Source organism: Odontesthes bonariensis, chromosome 1 (genome assembly GCF_027942865.1).
Source record: "Odontesthes bonariensis isolate fOdoBon6 chromosome 1, fOdoBon6.hap1, whole genome shotgun sequence".
Classification (NCBI taxonomy): domain Eukaryota; kingdom Metazoa; phylum Chordata; class Actinopteri; order Atheriniformes; family Atherinopsidae; genus Odontesthes; species Odontesthes bonariensis.
In genome coordinates this window covers 48,393,031-48,414,401 of record NC_134506.1, presented here as the reverse complement: position 1 = coordinate 48,414,401, position 21,371 = coordinate 48,393,031, and the positions used below count along the sequence as shown (strand labels likewise).

The 21,371-nt window shown below is 48.5% G+C and overlaps 1 protein-coding gene across 2 annotated transcripts in view; it reads left to right on the top strand.

The window, feature by feature from the left end:
- The first annotated feature begins 563 nt into the window (after positions 1 to 563).
- Positions 564 to 21,371, top strand: part of zdhhc1 (zDHHC palmitoyltransferase 1) — a 43,960-nt gene continuing 23,152 nt past the window's right edge. The window contains exons 1-4 of one of the 2 annotated variants that reach the window (XM_075468977.1): positions 564 to 1,127; positions 5,067 to 5,286; positions 8,844 to 9,019; positions 15,146 to 15,247. In XM_075468977.1, the coding sequence (XP_075325092.1) occupies positions 5,068 to 5,286; positions 8,844 to 9,019; positions 15,146 to 15,247 (497 nt within the window). In that variant the 5' untranslated portion in view covers positions 564 to 1,127; position 5,067. The remainder of the gene's footprint in view (positions 1,128 to 5,066; positions 5,287 to 8,843; positions 9,020 to 15,145; positions 15,248 to 21,371) is intronic. The other variant, XM_075468971.1, reaches the window with a different exon arrangement.

Genomic DNA, 21,371 nt, shown 5'->3' with positions numbered 1-21,371 from the left:
TGTGGTCGAATGCCACCAGTGTTCCAATGGTCGCTGCCATAGCTATTCCCTCCCTCGTAATTTCAGGGAATGAAAATTAAAAGGATCTCTCACCCAGGTGTCCAGAATTGTCTTTCTGCGTGGATTTCTCGTCGCCAATATGTAGTATCCTGACTACATTAACTGACACGCACAACATGGGTCCATTTCGATAGTTTATCTCAGAATAATCCAGAACACATCTCACAGCACATCCCCGGTGATATGTCACAGCCTTTTAAACCCATAGTTAATCCTGCCACGCCCCCTAGGGAATTTATGGTCAACCCACAGGATTACTACACCTAGAGAACTATTTTTTTTTGTATTGGGGTATTTAATGTACTACTTTCAGAATCCCCGGACAGTTCCAGGCATTATGCTTGAAAAAGAGTTGCAGACTGCAGCTTTAAAAGAAACAGAGCCAGCCGTGGATATGCTGCCCCCTGCTGGCTTCCATCCGCTGTCACAGCTGTCGGACCATGGAGACTGCACTCTGATTGGTTCACAGCAGTCAAGGGGCGGGGTCAGTTCCACTGAACAATACTGGCGGACCTGAAGCGTTACCATGGAGACAGCGTACAAAGCTTGGAGACGATCAGGGCCAGCAGGAGTCGCAGCTAACAGAGCTAACGGTCCTAGCAGAGCTAACTGTCTGGAAAAAGAGCGGCTGTTAAATATACGTTAGAAATGAGCCCTTAAGGCTGCCGTTTGTCCCGCAGTCTGCTGTCACCGCACCGCTGTTAGCTCGCTGTAGCAGTGCGGCTAGCTGCGGCTGGTTAGCACCGCTGTTAGCTCGCTGTAGCACTCCGGCTAGCTGCGGCTGGTTAGCACCGAAGCTAACGTTATCCAGGAGCTTATTAAATATTGTCCATTTCCTCCGGTACACAGCGTGCTGAGAGCCTGCCGGGTCTGACCCAGATGTAGCCAGGATGGATGTGAGTTAACAGCCGGCCAGAGAACTCTCCGGCCCGGGTGTCGTCCTGAGATAAGCCTGGTTCCTGATCCCTCGGGGCCGGGGCGCAGCAGAGCTCCACGCCGCCGCTCGGTCCCGGACGGATGGGATGAGGATCGGAGGGCCGAACCACGAGTCCCGTTAACCTGAGCAGGTGAGCTCCAGCAGGAACCTGGTTCCGTCCGGTTTGTTCTGAAGGAGTAAGATATGAAGACAGCTGATCAGAAACATGATAGCAGGAGCTGATACATTGATTAGTCAGTTATTTTTATCAGTTTAGTACCTATCGTTTGGTTTGTTATTCCATCAGCTGATGAGGGGAGGTAAAATGGATCTCTGTGATGCTTTTGGTTAGAACTCTCACCTCCTTTTCTGCAAACAAGACAAGGTGTCAATCTGCTGCACAGGTACAGCCAGAAGCTAAAAACCTGAAACCACCATAAACCATCTGAAACCATCCGAAACCACCTCAAACCACACGAAACCAATCCAAAACCATATGAAACCACCTATAACCACATGAAACCAATCCAAAACCACATTAAACCACCTATAACCACATGAAACCAATCCAAAACCACATGAAACCACCTATAACCACATGAAACCACATGAAACCAATCCAAAACCACATGAAACCACCTATAACCACATGAAACCACATGAAACCAATCCAAAACTGTCAGGTTGGGGTTGGTAAGGTAGTGAAGGTAGGACACGGATGCGGACTTATAAAGGAAAACTGGGTTTATTTAACAAACAAAAACAAAGTTCAAACCAAAGGCACGGCTGAGCCGGATTCAAAAAACAACTGTGGCAAAATAAACAAGAAACTAGGCATGGCATGGAAATAAATAAATACTTAACTTGGAAGACGAGGAACATGGGAAAAGACAGGTCATCGGTGACAAGGCAGGTAAGACATGAGGGGCATGAGTAACAAACAGGTCAGGAATAACTAACAAAGAACCGACAGACAGGGGAGACAGGAGACTAAGGCCACATTTACACATAGCCGGGTATTTAGAGAAACGAATATTTCCCCCCCTCCATTTTCAATAATAACATCGTGCACACAACATCGTTTTCAAAAAAACTTGTCATTTACATCAACCCGCATAAATACGCCGTCAAGCAGTGAAGGGAAAGGAATAAAGCCATGCAAGCCAATCAAAATCCTCAGAATCGACACCAACAAATAACACATATATTTTGGACTTAAGTGGACAGTAATCGCTCTACAAATCTTTCTGATTATTATTGAAACAGCCGATCTAGACAGACCGAATGCATTTGCTGTTTTACGAAGTCTACCCTCATCAGCCAAATAGTACAAGGTGAGGGCAACTTTTTTCGTAAAAATTAGTAGAACTTTAACATCATCCATGATAATCCTGATCGGTAGCCAAACAAACTGAAAACATAAGGCGCTCGCATGACGTTAAGCATTTTCTGGCGCATAATGTGACGTTTAGGAACCTAAAACGCCGTTTCTCCCAGTTGACACGGCAACACATAACCGGCGTTATCTAGTGATGTTACCTCCAACACCGAAGCTCCGAAGCACGCTTCAAACTGGACAGGGTAGTTATGGGGAAGCAGTGGGCCGGAGCTCGCTTCATGTGACGTCACTGATGACGTTTGAACCACTTCACTGCTTCATTCAGACCGAGTCAGCTGCCTGCTTCGGGTTGATGTGTGGAGCTTTGAACATTTGCCGCGATTCAGTGTATTCAAGATGGCTGAAGCCCCGGTTCATGTCCCCGTATTATACGTTACGAACAGCTCTCGTTTTTTGACATTCGGAGTTTTGGATTATTCTCTCATGGAGCAACCATCGAGGAAGCGTTCTAAAGTGTGGGAATATTTCGACCCAAACAGTTCCTTCAGCACACCAGCCTCCTCTGTTCCCTGTGACAGAGTATTTTCCAAAGCTGGAGAAATTGACTAAAAAAAAAAAGAAACCGTTTGAGTCCTTCTACTGTGCAAAAACTGTTTTTCTTGAATAAAGACACCTGAAGTAACACAAGCACCCTCTTTATTACACCAAGCACACTCCCAAAGAAAATATGAATGACAAACCAAAAATTTTCACATTGTTTTTAAATTATTATTCCATCCATCCATTATCTGCCGCTTCTCCGGGAATCGGGTCGCGGGGGCAGCAGCTTAAGCAGAGAAGCCCAGACGTCCCTGTCCCCGGCCACTTCCTCCAGCTCTTCTGGGGGGACCCCGAGGCGTTCCCCTGCAAGAGATCCAACGTGTCCGGGGTCTTCCCCGGGGCCTCCTCCCAGTGGGACGTGTCTCACCAGGCGTCCAGGAGGCATCCTAACCAGATGCCCCAGGAGGCATCCTAACCAGATGCCCCAGGAGGCATCCTAACCAGATGCCCCAGGAGGCATCCTAACCAGATGCCCCAGGAGGCATCCTAACCAGATGCCCCAGGAGGCATCCTAACCAGATGCCCGAGCCACCTCATCTGACTCCTCTGGATGCGGAGGAGCAGCGGTTCTACTCCGAGCCCCTCCCGGATGACCGAGCTTCTCACCCTATCCACCTACTGTCCTGGCGGTGAATCGACACGCAGCACACGCAACCGCCGGCAAAGCAAAATGAAGCATAAACGTCTCGAGCCATTAACACAAGCGCAAGACGCAAGCTCAAGGGCACTTAAAAGAGGTATAACTCAGCCTTAAGGGAGAGCCCAGACACCCTGCGGAGGAAACTCATTTCGGCCGCTTGTATTCGCGATCTCGTTCTTTCGGTCCCTACCCACAGCTCGTGACCATAGGTGAGGGTAGGATCTCGTTCTTTCGGTCACTACCCACAGCTCGTGACCACAGGTGAGGGTAGGATCTCGTTCTTTCGGTCACTACCCACAGCTCGTGACCACAGGTGAGGGTAGGATCTCGTTCTTTCGGTCACTACCCACAGCTCGTGACCACAGGTGAGGGTAGGATCTCGTTCTTTCGGTCACTACCCACAGCTCGTGACCACAGGTGAGGGTAGGAACACAGATTGACCGGTAAATCGAGAGCTTGGCCTTCTGGCTCAGCTGATGGCGCACCGATCCGCCTGTCAATCTCCTGCTCCATTCGTCCCTCACTCGTGAACAAGACCCCGAGATACTTGAACTCCTCCACTTGGGGAAGGATCTCATTCCCAACCCGGAGAGAGCAAATTATTATTTCATGGGTAAATTAATCAATATTTAATGAGGTACTACAAACCCATATGTACGACACACACACATACGTGTTATTATCGTGTTATTATACGCATCACATTCGCAGGGCTTCATATGGTGCAACAATCGCTACGCCAGTAGATGTCACCCAAGGGAATTGAATGAAGCTTCGAGTAGTGAACCACTTTATGACACAATGGTTCAAAATGATTCAATGCTTCAAAAAGCCTCGTTTTGCCATCACTAGCGTTATCAGAAATCTCCACTTTGGCCGGAGGTTTTAGAAATAATCGTTTTCTGTGATAAAAACGGGGTTTTGGTGTAAATGAGAGACCAAACCGCAGGAAAATATCTGCGTCTTCCTATCGTGTAAACAGGGCCTAAATAGAGGGCTGGGAGTGATTGGAGAGGGAGTGCAGCTGGTGACAATGGCAGACAGGTGAGGGGAATGAACTAATTACCTGAGTGAGGGAAGCGAGGGGAAAAACAATTGCAAAACTAAAAACTCAAATCAAGACATGAACTGAACACAAAAACGTAACCCAAAACATGATAACTAAAAACATAAGTCCCATGGCGTGAGACAAAAACCACCTGAAACCATATGAAACCAATCCAAAACCACCTATAACCACCACCTGAAACCATATGAAACCAATCCAAAACCACCTATAACCACCACCTGAAACCATATGAAACCAATCCAAAACCACCTATAACCACATGAAACCGATGGAGGGAGGGAGCGGTGTGTGACCCTCCTGATTGGGTGTTTACAGACTGGCTGAAGTGATAAATAAAGTAAATAACAACCATAAAACCAGTTAAACCCTCCCAGCAGTAAAGTCATCATCTGATCTCATGCTGCCGGCCCCCCAACATGGCGTCTCCCTGCTCTGTTGACAGGATGGACTCGTGCAGCAGGAACCCGAACCGCACGGCGCCGGTCGGCGAAGACGCCCTGCAGCGGCTGGACGTGCCGCTGTGCTCGCGCACCAACGGCTGGAGCTGGCCGCCGCACCCCTTCCAGCTGCTGGCCTGGCTGCTCTACGTCTTCTTCGCCGTCACCGGCTTCGGCGTGTTGGTGCCCCTGCTGCCCACCTACTGGATCCCTGCAGGCTACATCGTATCCTTCCTGTCAGAGGTCAGAGGTCAGCCGGGTGGGCTTCGCCTGCTCCTGTTGTAATGTACATTAGATTCATCTGAACAGTTTAAAGTAGAAGCTCACCTGTCTGTGACCTGTGACCTCTCTGTGACCTGTGAGTGACCTGTGACCTGTCTGTGACCTGTCTGTGACCTCTGACCTGTCTGTGACCTGTCTGTGACCTGTGACCTATCACCTGTCTGTGACCTCTGACCTGTCTGTGACCTGTCTGTGACCTGTCTGTGACCTGTCACCTGTCTGTGACCTATCACCTGTCTGTGACCTGTGACCTCTGACCTGTCTGTGACCTATCTGTGACCTGTGACCTATCTGTGACCTCTGACTTGTCTGTGACCTGTGACCTATCTGTGACCTATCACCTGTCTGTGACCTCTGACCTGTCTGTGACCTGTCTGTGACCTGTCTGTGACCTGTCACCTGTCTGTGACCTATCTGTGACCTGTGACCTCTGACCTGTCTGTGACCTATCTGTGACCTGTGACCTATCTGTGACCTCTGACTTGTCTGTGACCTGTGACCTATCTGTGACCTGTGACCTGTCTGTGACCTCTGACCTGTCTGTGACCTCTGACTTGTCTGTGACCTGTCTGTGACCTGTCTGTGACCTATCTGTGACCTGTCTGTGACCTATCTGTGACCTGTCTGTGACCTGTCTGTGACCTCTGACCTGTCTGTGACCTCTGACTTGTCTGTGACCTATCACCTGTCTGTGACCTCTGACCTGTCTGTGACCTCTGACTTGTCTGTGACCTCTGACCTGTCTGTGACCTATCTGTGACCTGTCTGTGACCTGTCTGTGACCTCTGACCTGTCTGTGACCTCTGACCTGTCTGTGACCTGTGACTTGTCTGTGACCTCTGACCTGTCTGTGACCTCTGACCTGTCTGTGACCTCTGACCTGTCTGTGACCTCTGACCTATCTGTGACCTAGGGCTGACGGCAAATAATCGATTGGTCGTTGGTCGACCAAAAAAATTACCAGTCGGCCAAATTCCATTGGTTGATTGGTCGCAGGGAAAAAAAAGCCGTCTCGTCAAAGGGCTTCGGGACTTTTAATTTGAAGGGCGTGACAAAGGAAGACGTCAAACAAATCAAAACGGTAATTTCGTGTCACAAGGACAGAACGATCAGTCAGCGCGTAACCCGTCCTGGGTAACGTCCAAGGAGTTCGTTGCGCAGGGCACACTTTGCAGCGGTGCACACTTTGCAGCGGTGCACACTTTGCAGCGGTGCACACTTTGCAGCGGTGCACACTCTGCAGCGGTGCACACTCTGCAGCGGTGCACACTTTGCAGCGGTGCACACTTTGCAGCGGTGCATCAATGCGGCTCTTAAAAAAGATCCCATTTGCCGAGTCATAGCAGCTGCCAGACGTCTTGTTGGACATTTTAATAAAAGTGCCAAGGCTACAGCGGCTCTGTCTGAAAAACAAATACAACAGAACGTCGTTGAACACAAACTCATCCAGGATGTCTCCACCAGATGGAACTCCTCTGCATGTTGGAGCGCCTTCTGGAACAGAGGTGGCCGGTCAGCTTTACTTTCCGACCCCGTTAGCACACACAGATCACGGCCGCGCTGTCATCCTCGCGCAGCAACATGTGACGTCCAAACTCCGCCTGTCTTTCTGATTATTTTTGTGACACATTCAGAATGTCAAAATCTGAAATAATTTGCCCGTGTAAAGAGAGGGCAGACTTGAAGCACCCGGCTTGTGCGCTTGTAAAATTCTGCTTGTCAGCCAATGGTCACTAACGTCGGGTTTTTTCTCACTCTGACTGGCCCTACGTTTGGACCCGTCATCCACATGAAAACGCATCAAACGAATGTTTTTAAAAACTCCGGGCAAAGTGAAGATTTTTTGAAAACTCCGTTTATGCATTTGCGTGTAGACAGAGATAACCGGAGTTTTGCGTTTTCGAACATCACAATATGCGCCAAAACAACAACAAATCTGCTCTGAAGTCAAACGTGCGACCTTTGTTTACTGAAGAAGCATGGATGCCTTGAGAACTGTGGTGGTTATTATTGTGCAGGCGCTGTTTACTGCCTTGATTTTACACGCCACAGTCTTACTCCCAGAGGAATGGCGTGACAATTTCCACGTCCCGGTCCTCACTCCTGTCGCTGTCGGAAATATTACGTCCTCATATCGAGGGGCGGTCCACTGTGATGCGATCACCTGTCAGTGTGCTCAAAAAAGTTGCGTACACACTTTATTATTTAGCTGACGAGGGCAGATTACGCAAAACAGCAAATGCATTTGGGTTGTCAAGACAGGTGAAAACGGAGATGTTCGGTTATGTGTGGAAGGTGTTTTTTTGGAAAACGAGGTAATGTGGATACAAATGATTTTATAAACGGAGGGGGGGAAACATTCGGTTTTAAAAATACCCGGCTACGTGTGTACAGAGAAGAACTGAGCAGTCAATTGATTTTTGTGTAGGCTATAGGCCTAGTGTTTAGATGAACCAGGAAACATTTTGTTAGTCACACAAGGTTACTCCCGGCCTTAGTGGTAAATCCGCATAGATGCGGCAACCGGGCATTAAAATGTTTTTTGTTTTTGTTTTTTTTTGGGGGGGGTTGATTAGTCGATTAATCGGAGTAAATGACGACTACTGGTGACTACCTGTCACCTGTCTGTGACCTGTCACCTGTCTGTCACCTGTCTGTGACCTGTCTGTGACCTCTGACCTGTCTGTGACCTGTCTGTGACCTGTCTGTGACCTGTCTGTGACCTGTCACCTGTCTGTCACCTGTCTGTGACCTGTCTGTGACCTCTGACCTGTCTGTGACCTCTGACCTGTCTGTGACCTGTCACCTGTCTGTGACCTGTCACCTGTCTGTGACCTGTCTGTGACCTGTCTGTGACCTGTCTGTGACCTGTCACCTGTCTGTCACCTGTCTGTGACCTGTCTGTGACCTGTCACCTGTCTGTGACCTGTCAGTGACCTGTCTGTGACCTGTCAGTGACCTGTCTGTGACCTCTGACCTGTCACCTGTCTGTGACCTGTCACCTGTCTGTGACCTCTGACCTGTCTGTGACCTCTGACCTGTCTGTGACCTCTGACCTGTCTGTGACCTGTCTGTGACCTGTCTGTGACCTCTGACCTGTCTGTGACCTGTCTGTGACCTCTGACCTGTCTGTGACCTGTCTGTGACCTCTGACCTGTCTGTGACCTGTCTGTGACCTCTGACCTGTCTGTGACCTATCACCTGTCTGTGACCTGTCTGTGACCTCTGACCTGTCTGTGACCTATCACCTGTCTGTGACCTCTGACCTGTCTGTGACCTCTGACCCGTCTGTGACCTATCACCTGTCTGTGACCTCTGACCTGTCTGTGACCTATCACCTGTCTGTGACCTGTCTGTGACCTCTGACCTGTCTGTGACCTCTGACCTGTCTGTGACCTGTCTGTGACCTATCACCTGTCTGTGACCTATCACCTGTCTGTGACCTGTCTGTGACCTGTCTGTGACCTCACCTTGTGTGTGACTCCTGAGCTGTGCGTCAGTGCACCGGCATCATATTCGTGTACCACCTGAGCGTGCACGTCCTGGCCGTGTCCGTGGACCCATCCGACTACAGCGTGAGGACGAAGAGCAACAGAGGGCCGGTCCCCACGTTCGACCGCTCCAAGCACGCGCACGTCATCGAGAACTGCCACTGCTACCTGTGCCAGGTGGATGTGTGAGTAACACACCTGCTGCTGAACACTTCTGTACCCTTACACACCTGTACCCTCACACACCTGCAGCCTCACACACCTGCACCCTCACACACCTGTACTCTCACACACCTGCAGCCTCACACACCTGCAGCCTCACACACCTGTACTCTCCCACACCTGCACTCTCCCACACCTGCTGCTGAACACTTCTGTACCCTTACACACCTGTACTCTCACACACCTGCACCCTCACACACCTGTACTCTCCCACACCTGCACCCTCACACACCTGCAGCCTCACACACCTGTACTCTCACACACCTGCACCCTCACACACCTGTACCCTCACACACCTGCTGCTGAACACTTCTGTACCCTCACACACCTGCACCCTCACACACCTGTACTCTCACACACCTGCTGCTGAACACACCTGTACCCTCACACACCTGTACCCTCACACACCTGTACTCTCACACACCTGCTGCTGAACACTTCTGTACCCTCACACACCTGCACCCTCACACACCTGCAGCCTCACACACCTGTACTCTCACACACCTGTACCCTCACACACCTGTACCCTCACACACCTGCTGCTGAACACTTCTGTACCCTCACACACCTGTACCCTCACACACCTGCTGCTGAACACTTCTGTACCCTCACACACCTGTACCCTTACACACCTGTACCCTCACACACCTGCACCCTCACACACCTGTACCCTCACACACCTGCACCCTTACACACCTGTACCCTCACACACCTGCTGCTGAACACTTCTGTACCCTCACACACCTGTACCCTTACACACCTGTACCCTCACACACCTGCAGCCTCACACACCTGCAGCCTCACACACCTGTACCCTCACACACCTGTACTCTCACACACCTGCACCCTCACACACCTGTACTCTCCCACACCTGCACCCTCACACACCTGCAGCCTCACACACCTGTACTCTCACACACCTGCACCCTCACACACCTGTACCCTCACACACCTGCTGCTGAACACTTCTGTACCCTCACACACCTGTACTCTCACACACCTGCTGCTGAACACTTCTGTACCCTCACACACCTGTACCCTCACACACCTGTACTCTCACACACCTGCTGCTGAACACTTCTGTACCCTCACACACCTGTACCCTCACACACCTGTACTCTCACACACCTGCTGCTGAACACTTCTGTACCCTCACACACCTGTACCCTCACACACCTGTACTCTCACACACCTGCAGCCTCACACACCTGTACTCTCACACACCTGTACTCTCACACACCTGCTGCTGAACACTTCTGTACCCTCACACACCTGTACCCTCACACACCTGCTGCTGAACACTTCTGTACCCTCACACACCTGTACCCTTACACACCTGTACCCTCACACACCTGCAGCTGAACACACCTGCAGCTGAACACACCTGCAGCTGAACACACCTGTACCCTCACACACCTGTACCCTCACACACCTGTACCCTCACACACCTGCAGCTGAACACACCTGCAGCTGAACACACCTGCAGCTGAACACACCTGTACCCTCACACACCTGTACCCTCACACACCTGTACCCTTACACACCTGTACCCTCACACACCTGTACTCTCACACACCTGCACCCTCACACACCTGCACCCTCACACACCTGCAGCCTCACACACCTGCTGCTGAACACACCTGCACCCTCACACACCTGTACTCTCTCACACCTGTACCCTCACACACCTGTACCCTCCCACACCTGCACTCTCACACACCTGCACCCTTACACACCTGCACCCTCACACACCTGCAGCCTCACACACCTGTACTCTCACACACCTGTACCCTCACACACCTGCAGCCTCACACACCTGTACCCTCACACACCTGTAGCCTCACACACCTGCTGCTGAACACACCTGCACCCTCACACACCTGTACCCTTACACACCTGCACCCTCACACACCTGCACTCTCACACACCTGTACTCTCACACACCTGCACCCTCACACACCTGTACTCTCACACACCTGCACCCTCCCACACCTGCACCCTCACACACCTGTACTCTCACACACCTGTACCCTCCCACACCTGCAGCCTCCCACACCTGTACTCTCACACACCTGCAGCCTCACACACCTGTACTCTCACACACCTGTACCCTTACACACCTGCACCCTCACACACCTGTACCCTCACACACCTGTACTCTCACACACCTGCACCCTCACACACCTGCAGCCTCACACACCTGCACCCTTACACACCTGCACCCTCACACACCTGTACCCTCACACACCTGCAGCCTCACACACCTGCAGCCTCACACACCTGTACTCTCACACACCTGTACCCTCACACACCTGCAGCCTCACACACCTGTACCCTCACACACCTGTACCCTCACACACCTGCAGCCTCACACACCTGCTGCTGAACACACCTGCTGCTGAACACACCTGCACCCTCACACACCTGTACCCTTACACACCTGCACCCTCACACACCTGCAGCCTCACACACCTGCACCCTCACACACCTGTACTCTCACACACCTGTACCCTCCCACACCTGCAGCCTCACACACCTGTACTCTCACACACCTGCAGCCTCACACACCTGTACTCTTACACACCTGCACCCTCACACACCTGTACCCTCACACACCTGTACTCTCACACACCTGCACCCTTACACACCTGTACCCTCACACACCTGTACTCTCACACACCTGCACCCTTACACACCTGTACCCTCACACACCTGTACTCTCACACACCTGCACCCTTACACACCTGCACCCTCCCACACCTGCAGCCTCACACACCTGTACTCTCACACACCTGCACCCTCACACACCTGCACCCTTACACACCTGTACTCTCACACACCTGCACCCTCACACACCTGCACCCTTACACACCTGTACTCTCACACACCTGCACCCTCACACACCTGCACCCTCACACACCTGCACTCTCACACACCTGCACCCTTACACACCTGTACTCTCACACACCTGCACCCTCACACACCTGTACCCTCACACACCTGCTGCTGAACACTTCTGTACCCTTACACACCTGTACTCTCACACACCTGCACCCTTACACACCTGCACCCTCCCACACCTGCAGCCTCACACACCTGTACCCTCACACACCTGTAGCCTCACACACCTGTACTCTCACACACCTGTACCCTTACACACCTGCAGCCTCACACACCTGTACCCTTACACACCTGTACTCTCACACACCTGCACCCTCACCCACCTGTACCCTCACACACCTGCTGCTGAACACTTCTGTACCCTTACACACCTGCACCCTCACACACCTGCACTCTCACACACCTGCACCCTCACACACCTGTACTCTCACACACCTGTACCCTTACACACCTGCAGCCTCACACACCTGTACCCTTACACACCTGTACTCTCACACACCTGCACCCTCACACACCTGTACTCTCACACACCTGTACCCTTACACACCTGCACTCTCACACACCTGTACCCTCACACACCTGTACCCTTACACACCTGCAGCCTCACACACCTGTACCCTTACACACCTGCACCCTTACACACCTGCACTCTCACACACCTGTACCCTCACACACCTGCACCCTCACACACCTGTACTCTCACACACCTGCAGCCTCACACACCTGTACCCTTACACACCTGCACCCTCCCACACCTGCAGCCTCACACACCTGTACTCTCACACACCTGCACCCTTACACACCTGCACCCTCACACACCTGCACCCTCACACACCTGCACCCTCACACACCTGTACTCTCCCACACCTGCACCATCACACACCTGTACTCTCCCACACCTGCACCCTCACACACCTGTACTCTCCCACACCTGCACCCTTACACACCTGCACCCTCACACACCTGTACTCTCCCACACCTGCACCCTCACACACCTGCACCCTCACACACCTGTACCCTCACACACCTGTACTCTCCCACACCTGCACCCTCCCACACCTGCACCCTCACACACCTGTACCCTTACACACCTGCAGCCTCACACACCTGTACCCTCACACACCTGCACCCTCACACACCTGAAGAAACATTGTTAGTTTGTAGCGAATCAAAGCAAAAAAACTGTACAGCTGCTTCTGATCCTAACTCATAACTATATTAAAAAATTCCTCTGACCCTATCTGACCTCTAAACCCCCAAAAACTCTAAACGTCGTCTCAGACCTCCTTCAGAGTAAACCTGCCGTCAGGGACCAGACAGAGGAGGACCACCAATGCGTCACGTTTACACAGTTTATTTAGGTTTAAGGGAAAAGGGAGTTGGGCCGACTCACCCAGGTCGCTGGCTTGGCAGGCTGGTGTGCTAACCACTGTCTTATGGTCCAGGTCCCTGTGTGTGTGTGTGTGTGTGTGTGTGTGTGTGTGTCCCAGTGGTTGAGCAGAGTCTCGTGTAGGTGGTGGTGGTGGGTCCGAGCTCACTCGCCACGGGGCTGGGAGTCCTGGGGGGAACACACACACACAACAGGAAAGATGACCAAAGCGGCGGTACACTCAAGGGCAATGCAGAAACTGTGGTAGGTAGGCGGAAGGCAGGTCAAGATTACCGGGGCAGGAGATCAGAGAGGGTTACAGGCAGAAGGCAGGTCAAGATTACCGGGGCAGGAGATCAGAGAGGGTTACAGGCAGAAGGCAGGTCAAGATTACCGGGGCAGGAGATCAGAGAGGGTTACAGGCGGAAGGCAGGTCAAGATTACCGGGGCAGGAGATCAGAGAGGGTTACAGGCGGAAGGCAGGTCAAGATTACCGGGGCAGGAGATCAGAGAGGGTTACAGGCAGGTCAAGATTACCGGGGCAGGAGATCAGAGAGGGTTACAGGCAGGTCAAGATTACCGGGGCAGGAGATCAGAGAGGGTTACAGGCAGAAGGCAGGTCGGGTTAACAAGGACTGGGGATCAGGCAGGGTTTCAGAGCAGGTCCGGGTTTGTTAACAGGAGTCAGAGTTCTTTGGCCAGAGAACAGGAATCAGGAGCGTGTATGCAGACGGTCTGACAGAGTGGGACTGAAAACCAGAGCTGGATGTACTGAGGTTAATGGCAAAGTGAGGAGGCAGATTGAAAACAGGTGTAGCAATTAAGCAGAGCAGAGTGACTTGAAGGCACTAAGTGCTTGTTACCAGGAGCCAGGGGAGAGACCATGACACCTGCAGAAACCAGAGAGCACACTGCAGAAGTTGCTTGAGATTGGTATGGTTTGTGGTTTTTCAGATTGATTTATTTTAATTTTTTCTGTTTTATTTAATTTTTTTGTTTTATTTTGTATTTTTCTTTTTTTTTATTTCCTTTCCTTTTGTTTTTTTGTTTAATTTCTTTTTCTGTTTTATTTAATTAATATTTTTCTGTTTCTTTTTTTCAGATTTTTCTTTTGCTGTTTTACCCAGATTTTTGTTTTGTTTTTTTTCCTGTTTTATTTTGGGGTTTTTTCTCTTATTTTGTGTTTTTTTTCTTTCCTTTTGTTTAATTTTTTTTCTGTTTTATTTATTTTAGTTTTTGCTGTTTGTTTTTTTTGTTTAATTTTTTTTCTGTTTTTTTTTTTATTTATTTATTTTTGCTGTTTTTTAAATTTTTTATTTTGTTTTGGGTTATTTCTGTTTTCTCTCTTTCCTTTTCTTTTGGTGACTTTTGGTCAGATTTCCTTGTCTTTTTCTGTGTTGGTAGTTTCTCTCAGTCTGTCAGATCCTCACCGTAATCGTCACATCGTCTGTTTCCTGCTGTCCGTCTGGTCAGTTTGTTTTTTCTTTTTCATGAGTTTCTGGTTATCCGGCCTGGCTTCAGCATCCCAGTGGGCCACCAGAACTGTCTCATGCTCTGAACCCTGTTTAAACCCCCCCACCAACCATCAGCTACCCATGATAATACCCATGATCCTCTGCAGCTGTGCTGCTCATCTAAAGCAGCCTGTGTTTATGGGCTTTCTGTTTGTTAACGCAGCAGACTGTCCAGCTCTGTGATTGGCTTCTGGTTTGTGCACTGCATCCTGGGAGTTGTAGTCGAGTCCAGGAGTGTTTTACTTCTTTAACCAGAGAGTGAGTCGTGTTGGATTGAAAGGTGAACATTGTGTGTGTTGTTTCAGGGGCCCGAAGTCAAAGCACTGCAGCACCTGTAACAAGTGTGTGGCCAACTTCGACCATCACTGCCGCTGGCTCAACAACTGCGTGGGAAGCAGGAACTACAGGTGATTATGCACATTTTAAGCTTTCAGCCCGTCACTTATGCACATTTTAAGCTTTCAGCCCGTCACTTATGCACATTTTAAGCGTTCAGCCCGTCACTTATGCACATTTTAAGCTTTCAGCCCGTCACTTATGCACATTTTAAGCTTTCAGCCCGTCACTTATGCACATTTTAAGCTTTCAGCCCGTCACTTATGCACATTTTAAGCTTTCAGCCCGTCACTTATGCACATTTTAAGCGTTCAGCCCGTCACTTATGCACATTTTAAGCGTTCAGCCCGTCACTTATGCACATTTTAAGCTTTCAGCCCGTCACTTATGCACATTTTAAGCTTTCAGCCCGTCACTTATGCACATTTTAAGCTTTCAGCCCGTCACTTATGCACATTTTAAGCGTTCAGCCCGTCACTTATGCACATTTTAAGCGTTCAGCCCGTCACTTATGCACATTTTAAGCTTTCAGCCCGTCACTTATGCACATTTTAAGCTTTCAGCCCGTCACTTATGCACATTTTAAGCGTTCAGCCCGTCACTTATGCACATTTTAAGCTTTCAGCCCGTAACTTATGCACATTTTAAGCTTTCAGCCCGTAACTTATGCACATTTTAAGCTTTCAGCCCGTCACTTATGCACATTTTAAGCGTTCAGCCCGTAACTTATGCACATTTTAAGCGTTCAGCCCGTCACTTATGCACATTTTAAGCGTTCAGCCCGTCACTTATGCACATTTTAAGCGTTCAGCCCGTCACTTATGCACATTTTAAGCTTTCAGCCCGTAACTTATGCACATTTTAAGCTTTCAGCCCGTAACTTATGCACATTTTAAGCGTTCAGCCCGTCACTTATGAACATTTTAAGCTAACAGCCCGTCACTTATGCACATTTTAAGCTTTCAGCCCGTCACTTATGCACATTTTAAGCTTTCAGCCCGTCACTTATGCACATTTTAAGCGTTCAGCCCGTCACTTATGCACATTTTAAGCGTTCAGCCCGTCACTTATGCACATTTTAAGCGTTCAGCCCGTCACTTATGCACATGTTAAGCGTTCAGCCCGTCACTTATGCACATTTTAAGCTAACAGCCCGTCACTTATGCACATTTTAAGCTTTCAGCCCGTCACTTATGCACATTTTAAGCGTTCAGCCCGTCACTTATGCACATTTTAAGCGTTCAGCCCGTCACTTATGAACATTTTAAGCTAACAGCCCGTCACTTATGCACATTTTAAGCTTTCAGCCCGTCACTTATGCACATTTTAAGCTTTCAGCCCGTCACTTATGCACATTTTAAGCGTTCAGCCCGTCACTTATGCACATTTTAAGCGTTCAGCCCGTCACTTATGCACATTTTAAGCGTTCAGCCCGTCACTTATGCACATGTTAAGCGTTCAGCCCGTCACTTATGCACATTTTAAGCTAACAGCCCGTCACTTATGCACATTTTAAGCTTTCAGCCCGTAACTTATGCACATTTTAAGCGTTCAGCCCGTCACTTATGCACATTTTAAGCTTTCAGCCCGTCACTTATGCACATTTTAAGCGTTCAGCCCGTCACTTATGCACATTTTAAGCGTTCAGCCCGTCACTTATGCACATTTTAAGCTAACAGCCCGTCACTTATGCACATTTTAAGCGTTCAGCCCGTCACTTATGCACATTTTAAGCTTTCAGCCCGTCACTTATGCACATTTTAAGCGTTCAGCCCGTCACTTATGCACATTTTAAGCTTTCAGCCCGTAACTTATGCACATTTTAAGCTTTCAGCCCGTAACTTATGCACATTTTAAGCTTTCAGCCCGTCACTTATGCACATTTTAAGCGTTCAGCCCGTAACTTATGCACATTTTAAGCGTTCAGCCCGTCACTTATGCACATTTTAAGCTTTCAGCCCGTAACTTATGCACATTTTAAGCTTTCAGCCCGTCACTTATGCACATTTTAAGCGTTCAGCCCGTCACTTATGCACATTTTAAGCGTTCAGCCCGTCACTTATGCACATTTTAAGCTTTCAGCCCGTAACTTATGCACATTTTAAGCTTTCAGCCCGTCACTTATGCACATTTTAAGCTTTCAGCCCGTAACTTATGCACATTTTAAGCGTTCAGCCCGTCACTTATGAACATTTTAAGCTAACAGCCCGTCACTTATGCACATTTTAAGCTTTCAGCCCGTCACTTATGCACATTTTAAGCTTTCAGCCCGTCACTTATGCACATTTTAAGCGTTCAGCCCGTCACTTATGCACATTTTAAGCGTTCAGCCCGTAACTTATGCACATGTTAAGCGTTCAGCCCGTCACTTATGCACATTTTAAGCTAACAGCCCGTCACTTATGCACATTTTAAGCTTTCAGCCCGTCACTTATGCACATTTTAAGCGTTCAGCCCGTCACTTATGCACATGTTAAGCGTTCAGCCCGTCACTTATGCACATTTTAAGCTTTCAGCCCGTCACTTATGCACATTTTAAGCTTTCAGCCCGTCACTTATGCACATTTTAAGCTTTCAGCCCGTCACTTATGAACATTTTAAGCTAACAGCCCGTCACTTATGCACATGTTAAGCGTTCAGCCCGTCACTTATGCACATTTTAAGCGTTCAGCCCGTAACTTATGCACATGTTAAGCGTTCAGCCCGTCACTTATGCACATTTTAAGCTAACAGCCCGTCACTTATGCACATTTTAAGCTTTCAGCCCGTCACTTATGCACATTTTAAGCGTTCAGCCCGTCACTTATGCACATGTTAAGCGTTCAGCCCGTCACTTATGCACATTTTAAGCTTTCAGCCCGTCACTTATGCACATTTTAAGCTTTCAGCCCGTCACTTATGCACATTTTAAGCTTTCAGCCCGTCACTTATGAACATTTTAAGCTAACAGCCCGTCACTTATGCACATGTTAAGCGTTCAGCCCGTCACTTATGCACATTTTAAGCTTTCAGCCCGTCACTTATGCACATTTTAAGCGTTCAGCCCGTCACTTATGCACATGTTAAGCGTTCAGCCCGTCACTTATGCACATTTTAAGCGTTCAGCCCGTCACTTATGCACATGTTAAGCGTTCAGCCCGTCACTTATGCACATTTTAAGCTTTCAGCCCGTCACTTATGCACATTTTAAGCGTTCAGCCCGTCACTTATGCACATGTTAAGCGTTCAGCCCGTAATTTATGCACATGTTAAGCGTTCAGCCCGTCACTTATGCACATTTTAAGCGTTCAGCCCGTCACTTATGCACATGTTAAGCGTTCAGCCCGTCACTTATGCACATGTTAAGCTTTCAGCCCGTAATTTATGCACATTTTAAGCTTTCAGCCCGTCACTGATGCACATTTTAAGCTTTCAGCCCGTAACTTATGCACATTTTAAGCGTTCAGCCCGTCACTTATGCACATTTTAAGCTTTCAGCCCGTCACTTATGCACATTTTAAGCTTTCAGCCCGTAACTTATGCACATGTTAAGCGTTCAGCCCGTCACTTATGCACATTTTAAGCTTTCAGCCCGTCACTTATGCACATTTTAAGCTTTCAGCCCGTCACTTATGCACATTTTAAGCGTTCAGCCCGTCACTTATGCACATTTTAAGCTTTCAGCCCGTCACTTATGCACATGTTAAGCGTTCAGCCCGTCACTTATGCACATTTTAAGCGTTCAGCCTGTCACTTATGCACATTTTAAGCTTTCAGCCCGTCACTTATGCACATGTTAAGCGTTCAGCCCGTCACTTATGCACATTTTAAGCGTTCAGCCCGTCACTTATGCACATTTTAAGCGTTCAGCCCGTCACTTATGCACATTTTAAGCGTTCAGCCCGTCACTTATGCACATGTTAAGCGTTCAGCCCGTCACTTATGCACATTTTAAGCTTTCAGCCCGTAACTTATGCACATTTTAAGCGTTCAGCCCGTCACTTATGCACATGTTAAGCGTTCAGCCCGTCACTTATGCACATTTTAAGCGTTCAGCCCGTCACTTATGCACATTTTAAGCTTTCAGCCCGTCACTTATGCACATTTTAAGCTTTCAGCCCGTCACTTATGCACATTTTAAGCTTTCAGCCCGTCACTTATGCACATTTTAAGCTTTCAGCCCGTCACTTATGCACATTTTAAGCTTTCAGCCCGTCACTTATGCACATTTTAAGCTTTCAGCCCGTCACTTATGCACATTTTAAGCTTTCAGCCCGTCACTTATGCACATTTTAAGCTTTCAGCCCGTCACTTATGCACATTTTAAGCTTTCAGCCCGTCACTTATGCACATTTTAAGCGTTCAGCCCGTCACTTATGCACATTTTAAGCTTTCAGCCCGTCACTTATGCACATTTTAAGCGTTCAGCCCGTCACTTATGCACATTTTAAGCTTTCAGCCCGTCACTTATGCACATTTTAAGCGTTCAGCCCGTCACTTATGAACATTTTAAGCTTTCAGCCCGTAACTTATGCACATTTTAAGCTTTCAGCCCGTCACTTATGCACATTTTAAGCTTTCAGCCCGTAACTTATGCACATTTTAAGCTTTCAGCCCGTCACTGATGCACATTTTAAGCTTTCAGCCCGTAACTTATGCACATTTTAAGCGTTCAGCCCGTCACTTATGCACATTTTAAGCTAACAGCCCGTCACTTATGCACATTTTAAGCTAACAGCCCGTCACTTATGCACATTTTAAGCTAACAGCCCGTAACTTATGCACATTTTAAGCTAACAGCCCGTCACTTATGCACATTTTAAGCTAACAGCCCGTCACTGATGCACATTTTAAGCGTTCAGCCCGTCACTGATGCACATTTTAAGCTTTCAGCCCGTCACTTATGCACATTTTAAGCGTTCAGCCCGTCACTGATGCACATTTTAAGCGTTCAGCCCGTCACTTATGCACATTTTAAGCTTTCAGCCCGTAACTTATGCACATTTTAAGCGTTCAGCCCGTCACTGATGCACATTTTAAGCTTTCAGCCCGTAACTTATGCACATTTTAAGCGTTCAGCCCGTCACTTATGAACATTTTAAGCGTTCAGCCCGTCACTTATGCACATTTTAAGCGTTCAGCCCGTAACTTATGCACATTTTAAGCTTTCAGCCCGTCACTTATGCACATTTTAAGCGTTCAGCCCGTAATTTATGCACATTTTAAGCTTTCAGCCCGTAACTTATGCACATTTTAAGCTTTCAGCCCGTAACTTATGCACATTTTAAGCTTTCAGCCCGTAACTTATGCACATTTTAAGCTTTCAGCCCGTAACTTATGCACATTTTAAGCTTTCAGCCCGTCACTTATGAACATTTTAAGCTAACAGCCCGTCACTTATGCACATTTTAAGCGTTCAGCCCGTCACTTATGCACATGTTAAGCGTTCAGCCCGTCACTTATGCACATTTTAAGCTTTCAGCCCGTCACTTATGCACATTTTAAGCTTTCAGCCCGTCACTTATGCACATTTTAAGCTTTCAGCCCGTCACTTATGCACATTTTAAGCGTTCAGCCCGTCACTTATGCACATTTTAAGCTTTCAGCCCGTCACTTATGCACATTTTAAGCGTTCAGCCCGTCACTTATGCACATTTTAAGCTTTCAGCCCGTCACTTATGCACATTTTAAGCGTTCAGCCCGTCACTTATGCACATTTTAAGCTTTCAGCCCGTCACTTATGCACATTTTAAGCGTTCAGCCCGTCACTTATGCACATTTTAAGCGTTCAGCCCGTCACTTATGCACATTTTAAGCGTTCAGCCCGTCACTTATGCACATGTTAAGCGTTCAGCCCGTCACTTATGCACATGTTAAGCTTTCAGCCCGTAATTTATGCACATTTTAAGCTTTCAGCCCGTCACTGATGCACATTTTAAGCTTTCAGCCCGTAACTTATGCACATTTTAAGCTTTCAGCCCGTCACTTATGCACATTTTAAGCGTTCAGCCCGTCACTTATGCACATGTTAAGCGTTCAGCCCGTCACTTATGCACATTTTAAGCTTTCAGCCCGTCACTTATGCACATTTTAAGCTTTCAGCCCGTCACTTATGCACATTTTAAGCTTTCAGCCCGTCACTTATGCACATTTTAAGCGTTCAGCCCGTCACTTATGCACATTTTAAGCTTTCAGCCCGTCACTTATGCACATTTT